At 57.5% G+C, this 18,654-nt stretch overlaps 2 protein-coding genes and 1 long non-coding RNA gene across 8 annotated transcripts in view; 2 read left to right on the forward strand and 1 right to left on the reverse strand.

Moving 5' to 3' along the window:
• NECAB2 (N-terminal EF-hand calcium binding protein 2) overlaps positions 1–14,394 on the forward strand; it is a 30,287-nt gene extending 15,893 nt beyond the window's left edge. Inside the window, exons 6-13 of the mRNA XM_084905599.1 lie at positions 3,493–3,629; positions 6,325–6,443; positions 6,554–6,633; positions 9,662–9,715; positions 10,285–10,397; positions 12,813–12,890; positions 13,337–13,428; positions 13,956–14,394. Of these exons, the coding sequence (XP_084761725.1) occupies positions 3,493–3,629; positions 6,325–6,443; positions 6,554–6,633; positions 9,662–9,715; positions 10,285–10,397; positions 12,813–12,890; positions 13,337–13,428; positions 13,956–13,984 (702 nt within the window). The 3' untranslated portion in view covers positions 13,985–14,394. The remainder of the gene's footprint in view (positions 1–3,492; positions 3,630–6,324; positions 6,444–6,553; positions 6,634–9,661; positions 9,716–10,284; positions 10,398–12,812; positions 12,891–13,336; positions 13,429–13,955) is intronic.
• On the forward strand, positions 3,640–6,011 carry LOC311633247. The gene is made up of 2 exons (XR_014796920.1): positions 3,640–4,650; positions 4,944–6,011. It is a non-coding gene; the product is annotated as an uncharacterized lncRNA (long non-coding RNA).
• SLC38A8 (solute carrier family 38 member 8) overlaps positions 6,805–18,654 on the reverse strand; it is a 34,340-nt gene continuing 22,490 nt past the window's right edge. For 3 of the 6 annotated variants that reach the window (XM_084905586.1, XM_084905584.1, XM_084905580.1), the window contains one exon: positions 16,562–18,106. Coding sequence is in view for 1 of the 6 variants with exons in the window: in XM_084905585.1 (XP_084761711.1) it covers positions 7,420–7,493 (74 nt within the window). In the remaining 5 variants the exon portion in view is untranslated. Of the gene's footprint in view, positions 7,494–16,561; positions 18,107–18,654 lie in introns of those variants that run through there. The other 3 variants (XM_084905582.1, XM_084905581.1, XM_084905585.1) reach the window with 2 other exon arrangements.

Below are 18,654 nucleotides of genomic sequence, written 5' to 3' on the forward strand. Positions count from 1 at the left end.
ACACTCCACTGAGCCAAACTGGTTAGGGCAAGGATATGTTTTTATTAATTTTAGAGAGCGGGGGAGGGAAAGAGAGAGAGAGAGAGAGAGAGAGAGAGAGAGAGAGAGAGAGAGAGAGAGAGATATCATGTGAAAGAAACATTAATCAGTTGCCTCCTGTACACACCCTGGCTGGGAATGGAACCCACCACTGAGGTATGTGTCCTCACTGGGAATTGAACCGGCAACCGTTTGGGGTATAGTGCAGTGCTCCAACCGAGCCACCCAGCCAGAACTCCGATTCTGTCTTTATACCTCGCTGATAACAATACTTCCTATTCTCTTTTATGGAATTAGGGAGATTTTTGAGATTTCCCGTTGTTCTTCCAGACTTTCACACTTTGTTGACTTAATCAGTGTAATTAAAATGTAATGATTAGTGATTGCTGCTTTTATTTCGTGACTTCTGTGACTTAACTGCTTCATGTGGGTGATCACCTTCACCTCACACCTTCCCTGCTGCTGCATTCTATCTTTGATGCAACCGAGATGGTTCGGGAGAAATTCCTGAGCGTTCTTTGCAAGAAAGGTGCTCATCTGGGCAGGCTTCATAGAGCCGCAGATTTCTGAATTATCTCCCTATTACTCTGCAAACGAGGAATTTGTCCATGGGATGCAAAAGTTCCTAGACCTGACCCTTCTCCTCTGGAATATGGAGCGGCCTCTCAGCGGAGACATCCGTTGTGGAGGAGAAATGTGTAAGAGCTGCGTTTCTTCTCCTTGTCTTTGGAATTCCACTTACTGGTCCCTGACCAGACACACCCTCAGTCCCGGTCTGGATGCTTCTCCCCCACTCGCTTCAGCTCGTTTTCCTGTTTGATGACTCTGGCAGCCTTCCTCTTGGCTTTCACTTTTAAACCATGGATCTTCTTGCTCGTTTGTCCAGAGCCCCATTGATCACTCACAAGGTTGTGAGTCCCCTTGTCCGCCAGGAAGGATAATCAATCACTGCAATGCATTAGGCTACCAGCAGCTCCCCTACTAGTACTTTCTGCCACAAATTCGTTCTCTGGCGGGGCCTCTCTCCGGCGTGCCGGGTCTGGTGGTCGGCCCAGGATGTCCACCTCCCCACCTCCTTTCAGCCTCCCAGTCCCCCATTCTTCTCCCCCTGCTCCCTGCCTCCATGTCTTCATGTCTCTAGCCCCGTTTCCCGGGGTGCAATTATTGCTAATTAATTCCGCGTCAGAGTGATGGATGGTTTCATTTGCTTCCTTGTTTCCCTCGCCGTGGCCGAGGAGGCCGGGCAGAGCTCCAGGGCTCCCTGGGGCAGGTGGCTCTGGAAGGTCAGGTCTGCGGAGGCAGCGGGAGGGCAGTGCCGGGGCTTGGGGACTGGCGCTTCGCAGCACTGCGTCATTTTGCTTGTTATCATCCCTGAGTGACCCGCTGAACCAGAGTGCTCTCCCTTCCACTCCAAAGCCTTAGCAGCCGAAAGAAACACATGTGGTTCCAGAAACCGTGAGAAATGTCTTAGCTGCAGACTCTTGGCAAAAGTCTCACATTTTAGAGCAAAACTTGCAGAAAACCCTCCTTACCCACCTTCTCCCCGATGTCTCTCCTTGAGGCTGTCCCCCTCCCTCAGCTTCCCCCAGATGCCCCTCTCACCCTCCCTCTGAAACGAGGCTTGGGCACCCTCTGTGGGGAGTCAGCTTAAGCTCTCTGGTGCTTTTGATCCTCATCTATCATTTCTGATGAGCAGTGTGCAGGCCCAGGAGCCCAGAGTCCTTCTCGGAGAAGGATGGGGGAGAGGAGGGTGTGAGTTATTCTCCCCTAATGCTTTATCTCTGTCAACAACAACATGAGGAACAATAGACTAATCACCATCACCACACCATCATGTCACCACAACACCACTGTCACCATAACCATTATCATAACCATCACTGACCTCACCACTGTCACTATCACCACCACCACCATCATATCACCACAACCACCATCACCACCATATCATTACAACCATCACCACAACCACCACTGTCACCATCACCACCACTACCATCATATCACCACAACCACCGTCACCACCATATCATTACAACCATCACCACAACCACCATTGTCACCATCGCTACCACCACCGTTATCACAACCATCACCCTCACCACTGTCACCATCACCACCACCATTATCAGAATCAATACCCTCACTACTGTCACCATCACCACCACACCACCATATCACCATACCATCACTGTCACCATCATCACCATTACCACCACTATCATATCACCACAACCACCATTGTCACCATCATCACCACCACCATTATCACAACCAGAACCCTCACCACTGTCACTATCACCACCACCGTTATCATAAGTCACCCTCATCAACATTGTCACCATCACCACCACTGTTATATCACAACTGTCACCACTGTCACCATTGTCACCATCACAACCATCACCCTCACCATCACAACCATCACCCTCACCATCATCACCATCATAACCAAAACCATCACCACTGTCATTACTGTCACCACCACCATTATCACAATCACAGTCATCACGATCACCACCACCACCACCACCACATCACCACAACCACCGTCACCATTGTCTTCACCACCATTGTCACAACCATTACCTTCACCACTGTCACCATCACCAACACCATTATCACAACCAATAGCCTCACTACTGTCACCATCACCACCACCACACCATCATATCACCATACCACCACTGTCACCATCATCACCATCACAACCATCACCCTCATCACCCTCAACATCATCACCACCATAACCACCATCATCACCACCATTATCATCAAAACCATCACCACTGTCACTACCGTCACCACCACCATTATCACAATCATCACCATCACCACCACCACCACCACCACATCACCACAACCACCGTCACCATTGTCATCACCACCATTGTCACAACCACCATCACCCTCAACATCACCATCACCCTCAACATCACCCTCAACATCATCACCACCATAACCACCACCATTATCATCACAACCATCACCACTACCACTATCACAACCATCACTATCACCACTTTCACCATCACCCTCACCGTCATCAGCACCACCCTCATATCATCATCTTCACTAACATCACCATCACCACCGCCATCTTTATCATAGCAGCTCCTGTTTATTGAGTATTTGCTTCGTGCTGTGGCCTTGTGCTGAGCATTTTAGATACATGTTGTCATTTGATCCTCACCATGACCTTGTAAGAAAGCTGCTACAGTGACTGCTGGTTTGGCTCTAGAGGTCACAGAGCTGGTAAGAGGTGAAGGCAGGGCTCAAACCTTGGCCTGAGTCCATGCCCTGCCTTGATCCAGGAGCTTGATAGCCTCCAAGACACAGAAGGCACTGTAAGGCCAAACACGGACCCCGGAGGCCCCTCCAATTGGGCCAGACCCCATACCCACGTTCCTCCCCCTCCCTTAACCCTGGCTGACCCTTCTCTTCCCTGCACAGGTGTACGAGGGAGGAAGCAACGTGGACCAGTTTGTGACCCGCTTCCTCCTGAAGGAGACAGCCAGTCAGATCCAGTCGCTGCTGAGCTCCGTGGAGAGCGCGGTGGAGGCCATTGAAGAGCAGACCAGCCAGATCCGGTGTGTGCAGGGTCCCTTGTAGAGTCACACGGGGGTATGCCGTGCACGTGCCAACTTGCGACTTAGGGTGGGGGTATTTGGGTACTTGAGAGCTGGGTGACTCAGGACAAGCTGCTATACATCTCTGTGCCTCTATGTCCACGACTGTAATGTGGGGACAGTGATATAACCACCTCCTCGGTGCCTGTGAGGACTGAACGAGATGTGTATGCTTAGAGGAACGGCTGGTGTGCGTGCAGTGCCTACATATAATACATTCATTACGGCTGTTTCTCAGACTCCCATCCATTTTACCGCGTCCCCATGCCACTCACATTATTCTTTACCCAAGACTATTCTATTGCTTGGCTTACTTTTGAAAACTGGAGGTAAACTTTGGAAACTGTATCTGGTTACCATAATTGGAGAATGTGCCATAAGAATCCCGAGGCTGGCTCCCGCTTTGCCAGCGGCTGGGACACTGTCCAGGGCATGGGGACGGGGTGGCACCAAGTCACCTTCTCAGAGGATGGAAAGAGAAATGGAGCGATGGTCCCTCGGTGTTATTGGAGTATCATCTAAGCCTCGTTTGCATGTCCTTGAAGCCATGGACAAGCTTCTGGGGTCCCCCCTTTGCTGGAGACACTGTGAGGTGGTCAGCCTAGAGAAGGGGTGTTCTTCTGGCTGGGCAGAGCCAGTTCTGGACCATGAGTCCTTGCATTGACTGTCCCGAGTTGAGACAGACGTCTCTTTGCCTGTCCTTTCCAGAACAGCTGATGTGCCCGGCAAACGGGAAATAAAGGCACGCCAGATGGACACGAGCAAGGGCCAGTGTCTGGTCCGAGCATTCCTGACCCTTGAATTTCCGTGTGTGGATGCGGGTTTCCGGGCAGAGGCCTGGCATGGCGGGTGCTGGTTGCTGTGGGGGGTGGAGAGTGTCTTACAGTCGGTTGGTGAGGAGCTGGTCCCAGTCAGGTATGATTGCAAAGCTGCTCGATGATATGGTTCCCGAACTGTGTCTGCTCGGGTCGCCTGGAGCCAGGTCAGGTCCCTCTCTAGGACCTGTGTTCTGTGATATGCCTCCTCTCAGCCATGTCATAGGCTTCCCTTTTCAGAGAGTACAAACCCAGCCCCCTTCCCCGCCCCCCTCCCAACTCTCTCTCTCTCTCTCTTTCTCACACACACACACACACACACACACACACACGCACCACATGGCTCCTAGTGAAGCAGGCAGGGGTGGGGAGCTGTGAGCCCCTGGGTGGGGGTGGGGGCCTGGAACCGGACCTCCTGGGCTGAGGCCTAGAACAGGGCTGAGTTCCTATCTCGAGTCAGTCATCCGGGAAATGAGACAGGCAGGTCCAGGACCCTGACGGGCCCACCGGAGTGGGGTCCTTGGGAGCTGAGCCCAGGGCTCTGCATTGTGATCGCTCTTGTGCTTCGGAGGGTCCCGAGTTAGCCGGAGCTCTGGGCTGACAGAGTTCTTTCGCTTTTTGTCACTCTCCTGATCAAAACTTGCCATCTCTGTCCTGCTGTGGAACAGATGCGACCGCTGCACTCTGCTCGTTCCATCTCGTCTGCCCCCGTTGGGGCCTCACTCTGGAATGTCAGTGGTGGGGAGACGCGTCTGCTCCACACGCACTCCCACCTCCGGCCCCAAACCTCAGTGGTTCAGCTCCCCGGGCTGCAAGGCCCCATCCTGCTTCCGGCCCGGGATGCCAGGTTCCCGGCACAAGCTGCTGGCTCAAACCCTGCCGCCCAGGGACTCCCGCCGCCCGTTCAGGGTCCGAGGGCCACATTGGCTGCTGGCTAAAGAGCCCCCAGGATCGGACCTCAGAGACTCCACCAGTCTTTCTGGCACTGTAGTGAGGGGGTGGGGGGAGGCTGCCCTCTGCAGGGGCTGGTGAGCTTGCAGCTTCAAAGACTGGACCGCACAGGCAGCGCTGCCCAAGGCCGAAGAGCCGGAACACACGTGGTGGCCGTCCACAGAGAGTGTGCGTGTGCTGTGTGTGGACACGTGTCAGTGTGTATTTGTTTGCCCGGAGTGAGTTTCCCGGAATCTCTTCGTGCATGGGTGTTTGACCTTTGTCAAGCATTGGTTGAGTCCCTGCGGTTGTGCCAGGCACAGAGCTTGGTGAGCTGAGTGTGCCTGTCAGGGCATACGGGGGGCTGGGCATGTGTGGACACGTGTGTGCGTGGTGGGGGTGGGACAGGCGGTCAGGTCCCTCTCTAGGACCTGTGTTCTGTGATATGCCTCCTCTCAGCCAGGTCATAGGCTCCCCTTTTCAGAGAGTACAAACCCAGCCCCTTCCCCGCCCCCCTCCCAACTCTTTCTCTCTCTCTCTCTCTCTCTCTCTCTCTCTCTCTCTCACACACACACACACACACACACACACACACACACGGCTCCTAGAGAAGCAGGCAGGGGTGGGGAGCTGTGAGCCCCTGGGTGGGAGTGGGGGCCTAGAACCGAACCTCCTGGGCTGAGGCCTAGAACGGGGCTGAGTTCCTATCTCCAGTCAGTCCCTCGGTCTGCGTGGTCTTGGCCACCCGTTTCCTCCTGACACAGAGGCACGAGGCCCACGTCCCGGGCCGGGCTCCATGGGGCCAGCTGCGTGTCTGCGCCCACAGGGGGTGCCTGTGTTTGCCAAAGCGGCCACAGTGCTCCGGGCCCCGCGGCCTCCCTCACCGCATGTCTCTCCCGCTCGCTCTGCAGCCAGAACCACGGCAAGCCCGGCCCCGGCGTGGTGCAGACCTGGTATGGGAGCCCCACTGCCCCCTGCGTGCCCAGCCACAAGCTCATGGCCGCAGAACGGGAGAGGAGCCTGCCTTCCGGTGAGAGCAGGCGCAGCCTGGACGGGGGGCATTGAGGGGAGGGGGGTCCTGGGAGCTCCCCTCCCCATCCTGCCCTGCCCAACATCGGTGTCCCTGTTCTTCTTCCTCAGTCACCTCAGACGCCAAGGAGGAGGGCCTGGAAGCCCAGATCAGCCGCTTGGCAGAGCTGATAGGACGGCTGGAGAGCAAGGTAAGGCCGCTGGTCCCCATCTCCCTCCCTCCATTCCCCGGGCCCCGGGAGGGCCGGGTTAGCCGGGAGTTTAGGGCAGAAGTCAGGGAGCCTTGGAAAGGCATCTCCCAGTGGAGCATGGAGCCAGAGACTGAGATGAGGACAGACCCCGGAGCTGTGCCCAATGGGCAGCCCAGGGAGAGGTGCTGGGAGGAGGAGGAGCTGTGGGGCGGGCACAGGGCGGGCATCACAAGGAGCAGACCTAGGCCAGCAGCACCGTGGGCGGAGGGGACGGAGCGGAGCTTCGAGGAGCTGTGAGGGCCTGAGGGAAGGTGCCGGCCCAGGAGGGAGGAGCTGTCTGAATGGCGAGCTTTCAAAGACGGTATGGCGCGTCCGCAGATAATAGAAAAGACTCGGCCTTGCAGAGCCAGAGACAGTTCATGACTCAGTGGGCACTCACAATGCACTGCACCAGTTTCCCGGGGCTGCCACCATCACGTCTCATACACAGGCTGTGCTCACACATTTATTCTCTCGCAGCTCAAGGCCAGAAGTCTGAGATGGGTGGAGGGGGGGGTAGGGGTTGGGGAGCAGGGCTGCCTTCTGCTGAGGCCTCTCCTTGGCGTGCAGACCGCTGTCTTCTCCCTGGAAGACACATGGTGTCCTCACAGGGTGTCCCCTCTGTGTTCCTCGATGCTCTGTCTCCTCCTCTCATAAGGACACAGTCATACTGGATTGGGGTCCCCCCCACCCCGTGACCTCATTTCTACTTAAATGCCTCTGTGCTGACCCCGTCTCCACACATAGTCACATTCTGAGGTGCTGGGATTGGTCCTTCCATTTGGGAAAGACACGGTTCAGCCCATGACATTGACCATTCCCTGGAAGAAAGAACACAGGTTGTCTTCAGTTTTACCAACGGACTCAGCTATCAGACGGCCCATTTTTGAAGCCCAGCCACACACTTAGCAGCTGTGTGACTTCGGGCCAGTGGCCTACCCTCTCTGAGACTCCGATGTCCTAAGGAGTCAAGATAACCATGTCTTGAATGCCTTAGCACGGAGCCTGCTGAGAAGCTAGTGTGTAACATCAGCAATGCTAGCGATTATTATTAGTTATTTCAATTCCGGTGCTAAAAACTACAGAGAGGTACACACCACACCCATCTATCTGCATAACCCAATTATCTCAGAGCCCTGGGTTGCAGCCGTTTTACATTTCTCTGACTTTTCTGAATTTTTTACATCTTTTGCAAAAGGGCAAAGGAAAAAAAAAAGTCCTTTGATGGGTTTGGGGGTTGGTTCTGAAGTATCGGTGGGGGCAGGAGGAAGCCTGGGGGGAGGACGGGGCAGAGGGAGGCCTGGGTGGGGGGCGGGGAGTTGGAGGGAAGGGGCAGAACCTCACCCGCAGGGCTGAGGCCTCGGTGGGATCTCCCCCCATTAGAGCGAGCTGCTGGGTGGGAGCCAGCGGTTTCACGGACCCAGTGGCCCGGTTGTCATAACAACTCCTCGGGCGCCCGGAGAGGGAGGCTCTTTGAAGTTTATTTTTAGCGCCCTGGTCGCCCTAACAACAGGCAGGGGCAGGCTGGAGACCGCTGAGCACCTGGGCGTCCTGGAGACAGGGCGGGGCCTGCTCGCCGGCCTCTGATTGGCCAGGGCCCCGAGTAGGAGCCAATCCAGAGCCGCCTCCGGGCCCCGCCCTCTATGGGCCAACCAGAGCGACTCCCAGTTCTGCAGGGACCTGGAGGGTGGGGCGCTGGGGCGGCCAGTGTGTTCGAGGGTGGAGCCGATGTGGGTGCCACTGAGCCTCCCTTACCTGCCCCTCTCCTCCTCCTGGGGCCCCGCCAGCTGGGAGAGCCACCAAGCCAGTTACAGCCCCTGCTCTCTAGGAGCCCACCTGCAAGGTTGTAAAGCAATGGGAATAGATTAGCCCCTGGCGGACACCTTGGCTGCCCCGTAAGCAGGGGTGCACCGCGTGGAAAGTCAACACCCTCTCCAGGACAGGCGGTGTAACTTACTGGGTCTCGTGCAAAATGAGCACGCAGGGCCCCTTGTTCGGTTAAGAATTTCAAGGCGGTACCTGCACAGGTCACAGGCCACCACATCTGCCAGTCTGTGTCCTCAAACACCAGCGATGGGCACACGCGTGCTCTGAGAGAGGAAAGACGCAGGCTCTCCTCCGGGGAGGTGGGTAGGGATAGACAGAGGCGGCGTTCATTGGGGTGCCCACGTTAAAGGGAGGAGAACCAGGATTCTGTGTCAGGAGTTTAGAGGCCCCAAGTTCAAATCCAGGCTCAGCACCTTGCCAGCGTGTGTGGCCTCTGGGGCCCAGGGCTCTCGGCTAAGTAGTGACCACGGAGCATGCCCGAGCATGGGGCTCTGCTCTGGACACTAGCATGCGGCCATAAGCAGCATGCACGGCTTCCTTCTCTCCTCCCTGGAGCTCACTGTGGGGCAGGGAGTCTGGTGAATTTGTAAAGCATTTAGCCCAGGGCTGTGGGAGGACAGTGAAAACAGACACCCCACTTAGACCGTTCCATTCGAGGGGCATCAGGGGTTAAGATTGGGGGTGATTTGTAAGTTGATGGGGAATCTCGGGACTGTTGCCAGCAATTATGGCAAAAGCCTGGCATCTTGGATTCGAGAATCTTGAGTCCCATTGCTCTCTCCCCCAAGACACCTCCCACTCCCACCTCCCACCCTGAGCCGGAAAATGGAGTCTCCTTCATGGCTTTTGCAGCAGATCTGCTTGGTCTCTGTGGCTCCCAGAGCCCCCAGATACCAGGGTCAGAAGGCATCTCTCCCACCTCCTGTGGTTGGCCCCCCAGCCTGGCCTCCTGGGTCCCCTCTGAGCCAGCACTGTGCATGGAGGGCGGAGTGAGCCCTGTCCCGTGAGGCCTGGCCCCAGGGAGCCCCCGGGACCTTGGTGTGGAGGGGCTGGAGCTCTGTGGGTGGCCCTGGGTGCTTTCGTATGATGGTGGAGATCCTGGAGGTCTCCCTGATGGAGGTGGCCTTTGTTTCCAGCATCACTTTATGCTTTGTTGTTTCAGACCCTCTGGTTTGACCTGCAGCAGCGCCTCTCAGATGAAGAAGGCACTAACATGGTGAGGACCCCCTCCCCGGAGGCCTCCCTCTCCCTCCTGTGGCCCAATCCCTGCCTGAACCCAGCATTCAGGACACAAGCGGCTCAAAGGCCCTGCCACCCCATCCCCAGGGAGCACATGTGGGGCGATGTGGCCCAGCACTTGGTCCATGGGTATCATTTGAGAGACCAGGGCTTTGGTAAAAAAGCTTGGCCTGGAACCTCATGGTCAACAGGACAGTGCATCCAAACACTGGTTTGATTGGAATGAATGTTGCTGGTCACTGGTTAGTTGTGTCTCAGCCCTGGATCCTTGCAGGCAGCCCTGCGCCTCCATAGAGCCTCCTGACACACCCTGCCTGCTTTTCGGCATTTGTGGGTCTGCTTCCTGCATTCGGCTTTTTAGAATTCCTGTTCCTTTTCAGCCAGTGGTCACGTGTAACAATGGAAAGCGTGTGTGCATGGGGTTTTGTTTTATTTTAACCCAACTGTCCTGTCCCCTCAGGAGGGAGGTGTGGGGAGGCTGGGGTCCTCGGGGAGAGGGCTGTGAGGGAGCCCGAGGAAGCTCACTCTGCACCCCGCACCCCACAGCACCTGCAGCTGGTCCGGCAGGAGATGGCCGTGTGCCCTGAGCAGCTCGGCGACTTCCTGGACTCGCTGCGGCAGTACCTGCGGGGCACCGCGGGAGCCAGGAGCTGCTTCCAGTGAGTGCGCGGGGGTGGGGGGGTGGGGCGGGTGGAGGACGGGACAGGACCTCCGAGGACAACCCATACCCCCCGAAGGCCTAGCAGGGCGGTTAGGAGAGCGGGCCAAGTCCTAGCGGAGGCTCTTCCTGCTGCGCAAACGTGGGAGTGACTTCCCCTCCCAGGCCTCAGCCTACTCCTCTGTAGAATGGGATGGTTGGACCCACTCGCTGTGGCTGTTGGAGGTGTAAATGGAAATAGGGATGGGAAGGGCTTAGGCCAGAGCCTGGTGAGCAGTTGGAGCTTTGTAACGTCAGCGGCTCCTCTTACTCTGTGGCTGCCCCTGAAGGTCTCTCCCTCTGTCCCTGCCGCTGAGGCCTGCATTGCTTCTCAGCAAAGCTGAACCTGGTGGCCGTGGCCAATCAGATTGGGCCACAAAAGACGACAGCTCTCACCCTCCCTGGGGGTGGTCCCAGAGGGCTGTTGGCACAAGTCGCGGGGCCCTCTCCTGTCCCAGGCCCACCCACCTGTGCCCAGGAAGTACCCGTGGCCTCTGTGCCATTCTCTGCCCCAACCCTCCTTGTCCAGTTTGCCTTCTGCACCCTCTCCCTGGGGGGCCAGCTGGGGTGCAGCGTGAAGCGGGCACTGCTCTTACTGAGCATGTAATCTAGGTGCGGGAGAGGGCAGAGGAAGAGGGATGGTGCTGGAGGTGATGGGTGTGCAGAGGCCAGGAAGCAGGGTCCTTCCAGAGAAGGAAGGGGCTTGGGGAGGGGAGAGTCTGTGTGTGCACCGAGGCCTGTGTATGGAGCATGCGGACAGCGGAGTCTGAGGAAGGGCAGTGTGGGCTGGAGCCAGCCGGGGCCACTGCCTGGGAGGCAGCAAGGTGCCATGTTTGAGAACAGGCAGGTACGTCTGGACGAGGTGGCAGGGCGGGGCCCGGGGTGGCGGGCAGGACGCACTCGTCTGGAGTACAGTGGACCGTGTTGGAGATGTGCAAGCAGGAGAGAGACACGGGCTGGCCTCTGTGTGCAGCAGGGGCCCGGGAGGGGCCTTGCGGTCACCCAGGGAGGGGCGTGGCCTTGGGTAGAGCTGAGAGCTGTTCTGGAGAACAGGGAGGGGTGTGGGGCGGAGACGAGGCGGCCTCTGAGATTGTCTGGCTTCAGAAACCCGAGAGAGGTTGGTGTCGTGTGATGACCTAGAGGAGGCAGGGAGGTCAGACGTGCTGGCGTGGGGGAGTCGGATTAAATTCGAGATGCCGCGTAGGAGTGTGGAGAGCCTGGGAGAGGGCGGGCTGGGAGTGGTGGGCGTCCAGATGGCACCGGAAGCCACAGTAGGGGGGGTGTGCTCACAGCAGGGGTAGGGGGAGGTTTCAAAGGGCCAAGGGCTGGGTGGGGTGGAGCGGAGAGGGGCCTAGCTGCCCTCCTCTGCACACAGGCAGCACGCAGTAGGGCTTCACACTCTGCGTCCTTCCTGTACCCCCATGCCAGCCTGCTGTGTTTTCCTGCCCATACAGACACCCCACCCCCAAAACCCAATCAGTGCCTCATTCTGCTGCAGCTACAGACTTAGACGCACCAGGCTGCTCTGTGACCTTCATCTGTCGCAGAGGCGGGCCCGTAAGCAGCGCTTTCTGGCTCTGGCGGAAGGCCACGACTACCTCTGCTCAGTGGGCGGCACGGTCCCCGGCCCCCTGGCTCTCATCCGATTACCAGCCCGCGGGCACCTGTAATTTTAGCCGGAGCCTAATGAACTAATGATACTGTTAGCAGCCTGGTTTCCCTCCCCGCGCCTGTCCTGGTGGCGAACCTGGGATTGCCTGTAATTACACAGCAGCCGCCACCATGACAGCTCTCCTGGAGGGCGGTTCTGCTGAGTGTGGGAAAAGAGCAGCCGTGGGAGCGGAGGCCAGCGGGGCGGTGCTGGCGCTGATGTAAGCGTGGCAGTCAGCCCTCCGAGCCCCCAGCTCTGCCGCATTCTGGGAAGCACCCCAGTCCTAGGTAAATCAAGGTGAGGGGGCTGCTGCCCTCACAGGGATAACGCAGGAGTGACCTGGGCCTGCCCCAGCCTCAGTTGGCCAATTCTGACTCACAGGGTTAAGAATTAAATGAAGGAGATGATGGAGGAGAGCATGACAGGAGAGAATATTCCGCCTTTAAAATGACATCTCATTGTAATTCATTCAGCCAACATGATCTGGCCACTGCCTGGGGCCAGGCCTTGCTCTGTGGTGGGACAGGTGCTGGCCCGCAGGCGCTGAGTTCCCATCAGAAAGGCAGGAGCACTGTGGCTCACGGCCTCGGGCGGGGGGCACACTGCCAGGCTCTCATTTCCAGGGTCTGAGGGTATCCTGTAGCCAGGCTGTGGGGGTGAGGGAACCGAGTTCCAGAGGAGGGCAGCCCAGGCTTCCTGCCTCCAGCCCCTTCTCTCCCCTCGCAGCATCGCCGCTGGGAGGCTGTCGGACGGCTTCACCTTCGTGGTGTACGAGTTCTGGGAGACGGAGGAGGAGTGGAAGAGGTGAGCACACAGGTCCACTAACACTAGCCCCTGTCCTCATCCCAGACAGAGTGGAGGGGAGGGTGATGTGAGCCCCGTCCCAGCGGCACCCAGCACGCGGGCTTCCTGAGCCCTGGAGCTGGTGGGAGGCAGCATGTCTCAGTGTGGGCTGTGACCCCCTCAGCGGGGTTCTGAATGCAGGGCCCTGGCCCTGGGCTCTGAGGCCACGGCCACTCCTGTTTGAAAGCTGCTGCCCTTGGGGATAAAAACCCAGGAAAGCGATCTCATTAACGATGCTCACTGAGGCAAGAAACAGGCTCCTCTCCCTCCCAAACCCGCCCCTCACTCTCTCCGGCCCCACAGATCAGCCTTCCTATCTTCACATGATGGCAAACCCCCGAGGCTAAGCCCACGTCAGGTGGTTAGGCCCCCGGCCTCCAGGGCTCACACTGCCCCGTGGGTTACAGGCACCTGCAGAGCCCCGTGTGCAAGGCGTTCCGGCACGTCAAGGTGGACACGCTGAGCCAGCCGGAGGCCCTCTCCCGGATCTCAGTGCCAGGTAGAGGGCAGGTGGGGGAGGCCTGGGATAGCACTGGGGGTTCCCCTGTGCCCACAGGAGCAGCAGCCTCTGCCAGCCACAGAGGGCCGCGTTAAAGGGCAAGGCCCAAATCTTCCAATGACCCTTTATCCTGCCCCCTTAGCTGCCAGGAGTTTTAGTCCACACACGGGTGCTCAGCATCAGTGCCCGGTGTGCAGAGGGTCCGAGAGGTGAGGGGGGCAGGGCAGAGACACAGGCTGGCCTACAACCTTGGAACAACGGGAGAGGCCGCAGGACAGGGCCTCAGGCAAGACCGGAGGCCGAGGTCATTAGGGAGGTGGGCCCAGAGTCCTGGCATGGGCCCCCCAGTCCAGGGCAGGCCCCCACCTTCACAGCCCAGCCCGCCCAGCGGGGGCCCGAGGGAAGGAGGGATGTGCTTGCAGGCGCTGCTCTCCTGCCCTTCACTGCAGCGCCCATGGGGCACAGGGGAGGGGCTACTGTCCCCAACAGCCTTCTCTGCTTACCGCCTCTCTCCTGCCCTTCACTAGCTGCCTGGTGCACAGTGGGCCGAGACTGACCTGCTCCCCAACGCCCTGCGGACGAGCCTGGCTCCCTCCCTCTCTTCTTACAAAGGTCGCCCCCTCTTTTCTAGAAACTTTGGTACATGAGCGGTCTTTTCCATATACTTCCAAACGAGAATGTATTTCCCCACTGTTTGAAGTGAAGGCGAACCCCCTTCTCCGGTACCCTCACCCCCCACTGCACCTGCCTTTCCTGGCCTCACTCCTCGCAGGCCACACCCCTCCCTCCGCCTCTTCCGCTCCCGGTCTACATTCCTCTACCTGGTAGGAGTCAACACCCTGTAGTGCCCAACCTAGGCCTGTGCCCAGTCTGCACACGGCAGTAGCGCCCACACAGCCAGTGCCACGCTAGGCCAGCAGCCGCCGCTGGGATAAGCACAAAATAAACTCCCGTTGGGAACAGTCACGGGCTGTGCTTCTGCTTGTTTTCAGTGATAACAGCTGGGGGAGGGAAGTCCCTGGGAGGCCGGGGCCCTCACTAGCCATGTCACCCTGAGCCTCCGTTTTCTTATCTGCAAAATAGAGGCACGAACCCTGTTTTAACAAACAAGGCTGTGCCCGGCACCAAGTCAGGGTCCTCCGGACCATCCCCAGTGCCAGCCGTTCCCTAGGACTCATCGAGGCCACGAGGCCACGGTCACAGATGATGGCAGCAAAGGGAAGCGGCAGGCGCAGAGCCCACACTTACGTCCTCCCGGTGGCAGTATAGAAAGCGGCTTTCTCCCTCTCTCACGGTGACGCTTTACGGAGTATTGCCAACCAGGGATGCTCACGGAGCCGGGTGATGGGAGCTCGTTGGGTCCAGCCCCTCGGGTAAACAGACGCTCCTATCAGGAAGGTCCAGAGCTGACCTCCCTGGAGCTGGGCGCAAAGGCCAGACCTCAGGGCACAGTTAATCGTGCCCACCTGTCCATCAGCTCTTCCAGCAAGGCAGGAGACCAAGGCCCTGGACGTGAGATAACAGTTAAGTCCTATTCTGGAACTTCTCTGACATCCCTGCTTCCATTTCCCTGTCCTGGTTATCAGGAAAGACTCATACACAATCTCAAGGCGCAAAGCAGGCAGAATGGAGAGCGGGCAGGCGGGGGACAGACACTGAGAGCAGCAGAGGCCTGGGGAGGAGGAGGAGGAGGGAGACGGGCTTAACCTGGTGGCTGTGAGCTGGGCCCAGTGGGAGCCCTGGGGAGGTGGGACCAGGGATGTGTGTCTTCCCACCTCCTGCCCCAGCCAGGAGCAGCCAGCCTGTGAAACGTGCTGTGATGAAAGCCATCCCACTGGGCGAGGTCCCTGCCCACGCTGCCTCCTCTGGCTGCCTGGAACCCTGCCACCCCTGCCACCTCCTCCTAAGGTTTGATGCTGCCGGCTCACGCGATAGCAGTAACACAAAACGCAACATGGGCTTGTAGGAAGAGTGAAATGCTAATTCGGGTCCCAGCGGTGCATCTCTGAGCCAACTTTCCTTGCAGCCAGCCCCTCAGAGCCTCTCTTCCTCATCTGCGAAGTGGGGAGAAGACCCCTGCTCTGAAGATGAGGAACTGCCTGGCTCACGATAAGGCCACTGCACGAGGCCCTGCTGGCGGCATCGGCCCACCTCGCCCAGAAGCTGGGACCGTTCCAGTCAGACCAGCTATTTAAAAAGGACTATTCCCAGGGGCTGAGGCTCTTCGGGGTGCAGCTGAGGAACACTGCCAGCTGGGCATGTTCCACTTCCTCCACACATCACAGCGCCGCCCGAGCTCTCCCCACGTGGCAGCACCTCTGTGATCGCAGCCCACAAGCAACTCAGAGCCTCCTCGATTCCGAGTGGGTGGAAACAGGCTCTGAAGAGAACAGATTTCAACCCTAAAAGGTATGAGAGCTCCCACTTAATTTACACATCGGAGTCAGGCACTTGGGAGGCAGTGACTCCCTCAGAGCTGCCTATGCCATCGTATGATCAGCAGGTGAGAACACGGAGACAGAGAGGGCAAGCCACTCACCAGAGGTCACACAGCAGGTATACCCAAACCCAGAGCTATCTTCCTCCAATCAGGTATCCTCACCCCGGCACCACACAACATGGACATGCGGGGACAAACAGCTCAGATGAGCGTGTTAAAATCCCAGTCCGCTTCCCCAAACAGTTAGACAGAACGACCGTATGACCCAGCAGGTCTGCTCCTGGGTATGTCTGTATGTACGGTACCCGAGAGAATCGAAAAGATGCATTAAAGCAAATGTGCACAAGTGTTCCTGGCGGCACTGTTCCCAACAGCCAAAAGGTGGGAACAACCCGCAGGCCGACAACTGCGGGAGGAGAAACAGACGGTGCTCGACCCGCACCATGGAGACTATTCCGCCGGGAAGGGGAAGGCAGCTGACACGCTGCAGCACAGATGCGCCTTGGGAACATTCTAAGACTCAGGGGTCCTCAAACTTTTTAAAGTGGGGGCCAGATCACGGTCCCTCAGAGAGCTGGAGGGCCGGACTATATGAACTACTAATTCCTACTGTAACACCTCGGCTGCGCTCACTGCCCAAAAAACCTGGCGGGCCGGATCAGACTCCTCTGCGGGCCGCAGTTAGAATCTAAGTAAAAGGAACCGGACACAATGGCCACACGTGTGCGATCCCATTCATACAAAATGTCTAGAAAATAAACCGACAGAAACAGACTTGGTTGCAGGGGCTCGGGGAAGAGGAAGCAGGGCGCGACTGCAAATGGGCGTGCGGCTTCTTTGTCTGGTGGAGATGTCTGGAACTAGACCCAGGTGGTGATTACACAGTGCTGTGAATGTACTAATGCCACCGGGTGGTACACTAAAGTGGTTAATTCTGCGTTACACAAATCTCATCCCAATTAACAAAAAAAAAAAAAAATCCCAATCAACTCACCTGCCCAAACAGAAAAGTTAACTACCTGCCTTCAGTGGCCACTCCGCACCCTTCCCACACCCAGGTCAAACCCCTAACCTTCCCCCGGAGGCACGAGGCAATCCTGGGTGGGAGGTGGGCAACCCGGGTGCTCGGGCCAGCAGCACCCCAGGCTGTGCCCCTGCGCAGGTCCCTGGGCACCTGGGGCAGCAGAAAGGTGCTTCCCCAGGAGCCTCGGAGCCCCTGCAGCCCATGCTGTTCCGAGAGAACTAGTCACCTAGCCCAGTGGTCGGCAGACGCATTGTCAACAGAGCCAAATATCAACAGTACGATTGACATTTCTTTTGAGAGCCAAATTTTTTAAACTTAAATTTCTTCTAATGCCAGTTCTTCAAAATAGACTCGCTCAGGTCGTGGTATTTTGTGGAAGAGCCACACTCAAGGGGCCAAAGCTGCATATGGTTCGCGAGCCGCAGTTTGCTGACTACGGGCCTAGACTACAAAACGCCTCTTGACCATGTTGACATTGGCTATGAGACACGGAGGCCTCTCCACTCCAGCACAGGTGTGACCACTGACCAGGAACGTGTGACAGCCGGGCTCTGTGCCATGGACTTTGCAGGCACCTCTCAGCTCCCCCTCCTGGCTGTCCTGGGCAGGTGTCAGGAGAACGAAGAGGACCTCAACCAAGGAGCCGGAAGGAAGACTGGAAGAAGGGGGGCTCTCACCGGGGACTGAGGAAGGATGCCCAGGCTAAGGAAGGGGGACAGGCCTGGGAAGGGGCAGGCAGGCAGGCAGCTCAGGTCCTGGGCTCGGAGCCCATGCGTGAAGTCCAAGGATGCCCCTTCAGCCCTTCCTTCATCTGGCGGCTGTTGGAAACTTGGGGGCACCACTTAGTATTGGAGCAGGACAGCCCACGGGAGAGCACGTACCTTCCTTTCCTGGGCCCGCCGTCAGAGGGGGACATCCCAGCGTGCATTTCTTTGACTGCATTGTGTTTTTGCATTATGATGGCTGACTTGAGGCTCACATCCTATGAGGATCACATCTGTACCTGCCACATAAGGAGAAACGATTGTCCCCAGTGGTGATATTTGTCACCCCTTACACAGCATCACCTCATCTCTTTGTAGCATTTAATGTCAGTCCACTTCCTTCTTGATGTGCTTTCCTGCTTTTGGGTGAACTCGGTGTCCTCATGTTTCCCCTTTTCCCTTGGCTGCCAGGAAGCTCCGTGTTTACTTGCCAATGCCAACGTAGGTTTTCTGGAAATAAAACTATTGTTTGGCTTCCCCCCTAGCTGCTGTAGATACAGTATCACCTTTAAGCCCACATTGCATCATATACAATAAGCATGTTCCATTTTGCTGGTGGAGAAACTGATTCTTAACTTCCCGAATTTTGAGATATCCAATGTTTAAAACTTAGTAGTCTAACTCCAAAGCCAATTTGTACACTGACACAACCCTTCCCCATCCTGCTTTGTTCTTCCCTGTGACTCTGTGAATGGCCCCAGCACAGCCCAGCGGTGTGGCCATTCAGGAAGGGTTATGGGTGCAACCAGTAAGTGACTGGCCATCTATCCTCACTGCCAGCACTGGGAGGGGAAACTACTTTAAGCAGTTCTGCCATGACACGTGTCCTTGTCCAGGAGGCCACGGAGGCCAGTGGACACAGGCTGTGGCAGGGGAGGTGGAATGGGCACGGGGTCCTGTGTCCCCGAGGCGCCCTGGGTCAGAGCCTCCACCAGCAGCCAGAGTGGAGGAGGGCAGAGGGCCCATCCGTGCCCATGGGGTCAGGCACAGCAGTCCCC

This window comes from Pipistrellus hanaki (assembly GCF_964339955.1).
Source record: "Pipistrellus hanaki genome assembly, chromosome: 15".
In the NCBI taxonomy this organism is placed as follows: Eukaryota; Metazoa; Chordata; class Mammalia; order Chiroptera; family Vespertilionidae; genus Pipistrellus; species Pipistrellus hanaki.